Genomic DNA, 8,139 nt, shown 5'->3' on the forward strand with positions numbered 1-8,139 from the left:
ATTACGAATAACTTACACCAAGTTTTAGATAAATAGGATGATCACCTAATATATATATTTTTATTTTTTATGGTTGAAATGCAAATTCTTTTATAAAAATTATTTTTTTTTTATTAAAATTAGAAGTATAAAATATTATGTGAATTTCATTAATTAGTAGATCACATCTTGAATATAGTTTAGTTTTCAAATATTGTATTGTAGGTAATTGAATATTTTGCAACATATATTATGGTAGCTAGAGTGCATTCCGCAACTATATATTTTGTGTTTTGTATTTTTCTTGTGTTTGACCAGAATGTTATACCTGACTTGCCATGTTTTGTTTACCTTTCCATTCAGTCAGCATGTTGTTTCGTGCCTGCTGTTCATGTCGCAATTCTAACACGAAATATTCAGCTCCTTTCTCATTTACAATATATACTTGCCAAAAGCAAAATCATAGTAATCCATAATGTTGGACTAGTCAATCAACAACCTTTGTAAACAAAAAACCTCAAACCATGCACTATAAATAAATATAACACATGTAGATCATCACATATTAATAAAACGATCGAAAAACAAATTAATTAATGGTTTCTCCAACTCCAAGCACATGATCATCAAGCATGCAGTAGTCAGTAGTGAGAGCAGCATTTCCTATATATACTAACTGCATACAAAGGTGCAGTCAAGCAGCGGGTGCTAACCATATATATGTTGGCATGCATGGATTTCATACTCATTGCATTGATTCTTGGCTAAATTTGCCCTCTTTGCACAATTCCTGTGCCTACGAACATTACCAAAAATTGCTTCGTTGATAACTTTTGGAATTGGTTTCTCCGCTTAGTTCGTTGTGAGGTCATACTTTCCCTTACAAATATGTACTCATCTAACCAAATTAGCAACAGGAGATATCAGACAATCATTATTCTTATTTTTTTTACAAGAAATGAATTAATCTCTGTATAGAAAATTTCTTATGAAAATGTACAGTTTTACCAAAGGTTTGGTCTTACTTACTGATTACGTTTTGAGTAATAATGTTGGTAAATGTTGCCTGTATGATGTAGGAGAAGACCGAAAACAACGAATATTAACATAAGCTGTTTGAATCTTGATAAAGATGAGCATTGGTCAAGACTTTGAATATATATATATAGGAAGTGTTTTTTTTTGTCAAAAGTGCTTTTCTAAAAAAAATATTCTTTAAAAATAATAGTTTAATTAATTTGAAAATCTTTTTTGTTAATAATTTATGCTTGATCAAAGTTTCAAAAACGCTTTAAGTTTTTAACTAATGAAATTTTTTTTTGCTATTACTTAGTTTGGCCGACATAGGTGATTTAGATTAATTTCTTTTATTTATCAAAACCAATAATGTTAGTTTGTAAGATTTATGAACCAGACCAACAATAGTTGGCTTTTCTGATTTTTATTTCTACGATTTGATATAATTTGTGGTTTATCAGTCTCTTTTAAACACTCTTAGCAAAAATACATTTGACTTTCCGATCACATAAGTTATAAAACACGGTGTTGTTGATTCATGTGATATTTTGATGATTAATAAGTAAAGTAAACTTATTAAAATTAAAATTTGGAAAAAAAATGGTTTAAGTGTTTTTATTTGAACATATTATTAATTGGGCTAACTATTATTAGCATAAATGGGCTGGATCATGTGTTAATGTTGATGAGGAATATGAGGAGCAGGGAGAATTTGAATGTGTGACCAATGACGGATTCAAAGTTTTATCCATGAGTTCTTGTAATTCATAAATTTAATTATTATTGTGAAATAATTAGAGGTGCACTTATATTCACTAAGCAGTTTCCTCCGTTTGAAATTATTATAAATTTTAAATTGTTGAATAATGTTCAAATTCCATTGAAGTCAAGGAAGTTAACAAATGGTCAAATGAGAAACTTCCCCACAAGTTAAGAAGGCGGCCAGAATTGTTTATTTGAAACTCTTCTCCCTATACCGCCATGTTGGGAGTCTTTTGGTGACTCTTCTTTTCCCTCCCTCCACTGTCGCAGTCAAGCTTAGACTCCATTTTCATCTTCTTATTTGCTTTTTCTACTTTTAAACTCCCCCCATTCACCTTCTAATTTGACTCAACTAGAGTTGCATTTTTTCCCCTTTAAATCCTCTTTCCAAATCTTCCCACTTTTCACATCATACTCCACAATTCCTTAGCTGAATGGGTTTCATCTATTCGATCCACTCTCCAATTTGAAACTTCATAATTTTGCTCTAGATTTCACTCTCACTAGTTATCCTAGCCTCTGTTTTTTCTTAAAGAAAGAAACTGAAAATGGGAAGTGGTAAATTAGGTGATTCAGGTATGATTGCGATCACGGCTAAGATCATGATGGCTGTCGTCGTATTTCTCTTCTTTGCGGTGGTCTTGGTATTTTTCCTTCACATATACGCCAAATTTTTCACGAGAGAGGACGCCAACCCGAACGACGGCACAAGGCGTCGCCGCCGTCGCCGGTTCGACTTTGCTGGCGGTTATCAAGAAGTGAATGCACTCCGGAGAGGCCTTGACCCTTCCATCCTTAAAACCATACCCGTAATTCCATTTAATACCAAGGATTTCAAAGATGGATTGGAATGCTCCGTTTGTCTTACTGACGTTTCTGATGGTGAAAAGGCGAGACTTTTGCCTAAATGCAATCATGGGTTTCATGTCGATTGCATTGATATGTGGTTTCAATCTCATTCCACTTGTCCTTTATGCCGAAACCCTGTTTCAGAAATGTCCTCTACGAAATCCACCATTGTAGAATCAAATTCCGGGGCCATTAGGGAACCAGTAGAAGAAGGCTCAGTAGCTTCCACAGAGACACGAAATTTACCAACTAATGTTCTGTTCTGGGGAGATGAAACTACTACATCATCAGCATCCACAAGTACTAGTAGGCCAGATGGGGTTTTGATGATTGATATTCCAAGACAGAATACTGAAGAGGCAGAAAAAGAACAGAAAACACCAACACCGACACGATTGAGATCTTTAACGAGGCTTTTTAGCAGTTTGAATCCTTGCAGTCCCAGAAATGTAGATGTAGAACAAGGAAGCAGGGGACAGAGCTAGAGATTGTTACACCTCTTGAATTTGGAGAGGAGTGGAATCTTAGGAACTATATAATTTACTAGGTTAAAGTTAATTGATTGATTCTTGATGCAGATGAGAAGTTGTGTGCAATCTTTAGATGTCTATGTATTGTATATGTGTAAAACAAATTGCTAGGGCCAAGGGGCTTCTCTGTTTGAGAATTGAGGGGAATCTATCTTCTCTTACAGGAGAGTATTAGGAATTTTTTTGTTATTAATGTGAGTGTTCATTTGTTGTATGGCTTCTACAATTCATTGTAAATCTATATTACAGCTTACTCGAAATATCATGCAGGCGTTTGGACAATAGTTGGTTGAAATTTGAGAGTAGTTTGCAGTAAACATGTTGTTTATGATATAGCTGCAGTAAAAATGAAGCATTATGAGTGTGTCTGATTTTCCTGAAATTCGTCAAACAAAATGTTGATGTTGATGCTATTCAAATTCTAAACTCCAAAATCATGGGTGAATTCAGAACCTATTCCTAGACTAGCATGTGATAATGAAAAAAAAAGAACCTGTTCCTTGCAACAAATGCAAATTCTTTTTTGCATATGATATTTGTTTGCATTCACCGAACACATAGATTCATGACACATACATGTAGTCTCTGCTAAATTAAACCTACCCTTTTGCAATCTTAAGTTACCAGATAAACAGGTCCATAAGATTGAACATCAGGAGTACTATTCTTAACCTTGTGAAGACAGAGATAAGGTATTTCATTGTCCACTCTGTTCATTGGACTGAACAGATATGTTAAGGGCCCAGACAAAGGCTTATTGGGCCTTCCAGCTATAGTACCTGGCCCGCTGATCCCCGGCAATGGACCAGAGACACATCCACGCTTCAGCTTGTTAATGGTAGAGCCTTTTGAAGTTTCTCTGCTCCCCTCATTCTTCTTCTTATCAGTCCTCAGCCATGAAAACAGAGAGCTTTTCCATGACTTCTTGCAAGTTTTCTTAACATCATTTCCAAAATTGTTGTTTCTCAGTTCCACAGAACGTGGAGGTGTAGCACTGAATTTCCCTTCAGATACATGCTTTCTCGCTTCTGACAAGAACTGTAAAATGCGCAAGTCATAAATCATCAAATGTCATCTAGCTGGTAATGAGAAACGGATTCAGAATATAAACTATTGAGTGTCTTACCACTAAATCTACAGCACTTTCAAAAAATTAAAGGTTCAACATTTAATACCCACTTGAGCCTGACTCAACCCAACTGGACCATGGATCGGAAATCAAAATGGGGATAGAGATATGACTCTGATATCATGTATAGACAAAGTGGGGAGTAACTTATCTCATTACTCAAAGAATACAATGATATTAATACACAAAGAGAATAAGCTAACTACAGTAACAACATATTCAAATCTCTAAAAGTCACCTATACTATCATATAAATACATAATAATACACAACTGTAGTGATGTTGTAAACAAAGCACGGCAGACAGGTACATTGTATATACCAAGGTTAATTCCTTTTCTTTTTAGGGTGTATAAAGTAAAAAAATGTTGAATCACTTATTGGAAACTATGCCTCCACCACTGAATAAAAGATAAAAACTTTATATGAGTTGAAGATATAAGGCAAAAAAAAAACAATTGACTTACATCCGTAAAGTCTGTGTGAGGATCAAACTCGTAGCCACAATAGTCCCCACCTTCATATTTTGGGTATATGGGAAACTTGTTCATACTTTGCTCCCTGGAATTTCAAAATGCAGGTTCAAGTTTGAGCCATGTGAAGTGAAAATTTTCATCAAGTCTTACAAATCATGCCTATATATTTTGTTCATTGCAGAAAGTATGAGGGCTCCCCTAATAATAGTAGATTCCAAATGAGAAAAGGTACTTTTTTTAAATAAAGATGGAAAGGCCAGCTAAGGCTTTTCTATATCCCATGAGAGTTATGTATGAAAAAACTGGTGGTTGGATAAATTGGATTAGTTAAGGAAAGCTATATTTACCAATGCTTAACAATGAAAGGAAGGATCAGCATAAGCAACTGTTTTTATTGGTTGAAATGGATCACACTGTCACCATCATTACAGAGACCTAAATAACACTCAGTAATTTATAAAAGAAAAATCGATGAGTATGGATTTTTTTTTCTTTTTTACAATTTCATACCTAAGGAAAAGAGTTTCTTCAAAACAAAGTGCTGTAGCAGTTGACTCTTGAGTTTTTCTGGAGTGAGGTGAAGGATTTGAATTCATGAAGAAATTAATGTTGGTAACAAGAGTGAGAGAGACGTAATCATATCTCAGAGAGTAATTAAAGCAGGGAATAAAGGCAACCTTTTTGTTAACGTACGATTTCACCACTGTATAAACTATAGAGTAGGTAAGTAATAAATATAAAATGGATTGTATTAAGATGTGAAATTTTACGGCGCAATTTTTGGAGTGGAGTTTTAGGCGAAAGGTTTTATTATTACCTAGTGGACGACAAGGCAACGTGAAAAAGAGGGGTTAACATCATCATGCCAGCAGTCATGGGTTTCAACTTTCAAGCATGGCTTAGACTATATTGGATTTTCAACTCTCTTTACATAAAATTGATTATTCTTTTCATTGATCTACCATTCAAATTTAGTTGATTGATTGATAAGTCTCCGTTTCCCATAAAGAAAAACCTCAGATTTTAGTGAACAAGTATAAACCAGGCACGAGTGAGAAATAGTTGGTTTAGTCAGCTATACGGAATAGCTCATCAAACACGTGAACAGCAACACCACGGAAAGCATTAGTAATGACAGGTTGCCTTTTTATGCCACATTTTCTTACTAGATATAATTTTACCAGAAAGAACGATAGACTTTATACTTTTACTAGACCTTTCAACTTCACTTGTCAAGCCTATAACTACACATGTCTGTCTATATATTATATATACCTCATCCCCTCCCTGAAAAAAATAGGAAAAAGACTAACGAAGAAGAATAAACCCACATTTGCTAACTATAAACAGACAAAGCAGAAGGAAAGGATTAGCTCCTGCAACTCTGAGCCCTTCACAATAAAAGCACATTATGTTATCTTTCCACTGACGTGCACAATAGGAAAGAGAAGCCCATTAGCTAGATTAAGAGATTAGTTAGATCTCCACTTAAGAGTCATGCCTATACATTCCCCCTAGGTAAATCAAAAACCTAAAATATTTGGTGAAATAACAGGAACCAGGAGCGGGGATGACTACGTATCCATGTGATATGGGGGTGGTCTGTTCTTCACCGTAGTGCACAAAACAAGATTCCAGTCATCAAAGCTGAAGCAGAGGCAGGGCCATTACAACACCAAAAATTGAAACTAGCAACAGCAACAACCAAGTTGGGACGGATTTCCTCTGTTGGTTTTTGACGTCTTTTAGAGGCTTCACTCTGTTCACTTCATCCTTCGTGGAATTGTCATGCTCTTCCAACAAGGGTCTAGACTTTTCTGCTCCAGCTGGCATGGATGATACCTGCTCTGGAACAGGCTGCGACGGAAGCTGCTGCTGTTCATACTTCTCCACATACTCGGGAAACAATTTCCTAAAGGTTGGGCTATCATAAAAAAAAAATAGAGAGTAAGTTACCCTCCTACCTAATAAAAATGTAATAAAGGAAAATACACACAGTAAAATAGCATATCCATCTCTCATGCAGGAGATCTTGAACAGTGGAGACAAAAGCTCGAGGCAATTATACAAATACAACACAACAGCAAGGAACTCGCAGTCAACTCACTTTTTACAATTAAAAGCCAAGGATGCCTTTGCAAGCTTCTCCTTCTCACCAACTGTTGTTGATACACTGCCTGTGGTAGGACTATTGTCCATCTGCAAGTAATAGATAGTTAGAACGCGAGACAGCAACTGTATTATGCAATGCATGTTCAAACACCAACATACTTTGCAAAAAGAAATGATTCAACAAATGAAGAAAAGGTTATCTGAGCAAGCAATCAACTTATCAGTAAACCACCTATTCATAACTGCAGATAGAAATCGGAGAATTGGTTCATGTTTCTGAATATTTTTGGTGTTCATGCCAGCTGGTCTGAGTAAAGCAACCATCAGATGGAAGGGTCAAAAGATAGACAAGAAGCATAGAGAAGTTTGGAGAACAGTCCCTTTGTGCATTTTTTGGACAGTAAGGCTAGATGGAAATATTAGATAATTTGAGGGAGAAGATCATATAAACTGGCAGAGGACATCATCATAGAGGTGATAGAACATGGAAGTTTAGAATACTTTTCTTGGTAGGCAGACGTAGAGCCACAAAGGGAAAGTATGGGGAAACTTCACCAACTACCAGACTCCCTCCTTTTCTCCTATACCACTCAGAGGTAGCTTTTATGCTATAGCTCAAATGATCTTTAATGTGATGGGATGACTTCAGATTGTCCTCAACCTCTACCAGGGCTTCCGTGCACAGAGACAGATAGAACTCAATTGTCCAGACACATGCAAAAGAAATAACATTTTCATAAAAGGAAAAGCACAAAGTAAATAAAGCATGATCTGAAAATACATAAGCAGATGAAATGGGAACACCAGGAGTCATTATAAGCTGCATTAGTAGAATGAACTTTACCATAAATGAGAGCAGCCCTGTTAGTATGCTGCATGCAGAACAGGGAAAAGTTAGCCCGAGCAAAGAAGAAAAAAACATCTCATTTTAGCTGTAAGAATAAATAGACATGTTTTTGCTAATTTGTTTCAACAAGAAATCAGAAACATGTTAAACAAAAAAAACAATAATAAAATATTTATAACAAAGTACACACACATGGAGTGCAACTGAGCAGATGGTGTTTGAGATTCATATCATTGACTCCAACTTGGAATTGAGAGTAGTTTGCCTTTGTCGTTGAAAGAGAAGAAAATTGGTAGGCAAACGAATTAATTCAAGCAAATTTACATGGAATGAGTGAATGGGACTTAAAAAAGGAGGGAGACAGGGCACAGGTTTAAGCTAAAGTGGAGCAAAAGAGAGGGACTGGCAGCCTGGGGATAGGGCATCTGTTTGTGGGGT

At 35.7% G+C, this 8,139-nt stretch overlaps 3 protein-coding genes across 6 annotated transcripts in view; 1 reads left to right on the top strand and 2 right to left on the bottom strand.

The window, feature by feature from the left end:
- Nucleotides 1-1,968: 1,968 nt before the first annotated feature.
- On the top strand, nucleotides 1,969-3,419 carry LOC102585558 (RING-H2 finger protein ATL60-like). Its single transcript, XM_006342824.2, has one exon. It carries the CDS (start codon nucleotides 2,307-2,309, stop codon nucleotides 3,090-3,092), a length of 786 nt encoding a protein of 261 aa, XP_006342886.1. The 5' UTR covers nucleotides 1,969-2,306; the 3' UTR covers nucleotides 3,093-3,419.
- A 66-nt stretch (nucleotides 3,420-3,485) lies between these two features.
- On the bottom strand, nucleotides 3,486-5,435 carry LOC102585895 (uncharacterized). 2 transcript variants are annotated; one of them, XM_015306726.1, is made up of 4 exons: nucleotides 5,253-5,410; nucleotides 5,090-5,177; nucleotides 4,734-4,827; nucleotides 3,486-4,175 (listed from the first exon to the last, which is right to left on the bottom strand). In XM_015306726.1, the coding sequence occupies exons 2-4, from the start codon at nucleotides 5,119-5,121 to the stop codon at nucleotides 3,753-3,755; spliced, it is 549 nt and encodes a 182-aa protein (XP_015162212.1). In that variant the 5' UTR covers nucleotides 5,122-5,177; nucleotides 5,253-5,410; the 3' UTR covers nucleotides 3,486-3,752. The 2 variants fall into 2 exon arrangements, with proteins under 2 accessions (XP_015162212.1, XP_006342887.1); XM_006342825.2 differs by lacking the exon at nucleotides 5,090-5,177 and having other exon boundaries at nucleotides 5,253-5,435.
- A 644-nt stretch (nucleotides 5,436-6,079) lies between these two features.
- The window catches only part of LOC102586223 (ubiquitin-conjugating enzyme E2 34-like), a 7,221-nt gene continuing 5,161 nt past the window's right edge, over nucleotides 6,080-8,139 (bottom strand). For all 3 annotated transcript variants that reach the window (XM_006342826.2, XM_006342827.2, XM_006342828.2), the window contains 3 exons: nucleotides 7,699-7,726; nucleotides 6,850-6,941; nucleotides 6,080-6,666 (listed from right to left, as the gene is read on the bottom strand). In XM_006342826.2, coding sequence (XP_006342888.1) covers nucleotides 6,384-6,666; nucleotides 6,850-6,941; nucleotides 7,699-7,726 — 403 coding nt within the window. In that variant the 3' untranslated portion in view covers nucleotides 6,080-6,383. The remainder of the gene's footprint in view (nucleotides 6,667-6,849; nucleotides 6,942-7,698; nucleotides 7,727-8,139) is intronic.

Source organism: Solanum tuberosum, unplaced genomic scaffold (genome assembly GCF_000226075.1).
Source record: "Solanum tuberosum cultivar DM 1-3 516 R44 unplaced genomic scaffold, SolTub_3.0 scf00040, whole genome shotgun sequence".
Lineage (NCBI taxonomy): Eukaryota > Viridiplantae > Streptophyta > Magnoliopsida > Solanales > Solanaceae > Solanum > Solanum tuberosum.

What these genes read in the sequence shown, in the direction of transcription:
- LOC102585558 (XM_006342824.2), top strand. Translation starts at nt 2,307, where the DNA reads ATGGGAAGTGGTAAATTAGGTGATTCAGGTATGATTGCGATCACGGCT.
- LOC102585895 (XM_006342825.2), bottom strand. Translation starts at nt 5,338, where the DNA reads ATGAATTCAAATCCTTCACCTCACTCCAGAAAAACTCAAGAGTCAACT. An exon ending in GAAGAAACTCTTTTCCTTAG is followed by an intron (nt 4,828 to 5,252) that starts GTATGAAATTGT and finishes TTGAAATTCCAG; the next exon opens with GGAGCAAAGTATGAACAAGT. An exon ending in CTCACACAGACTTTACGGAT is followed by an intron (nt 4,176 to 4,733) that starts GTAAGTCAATTG and finishes CGCATTTTACAG; the next exon opens with TTCTTGTCAGAAGCGAGAAA.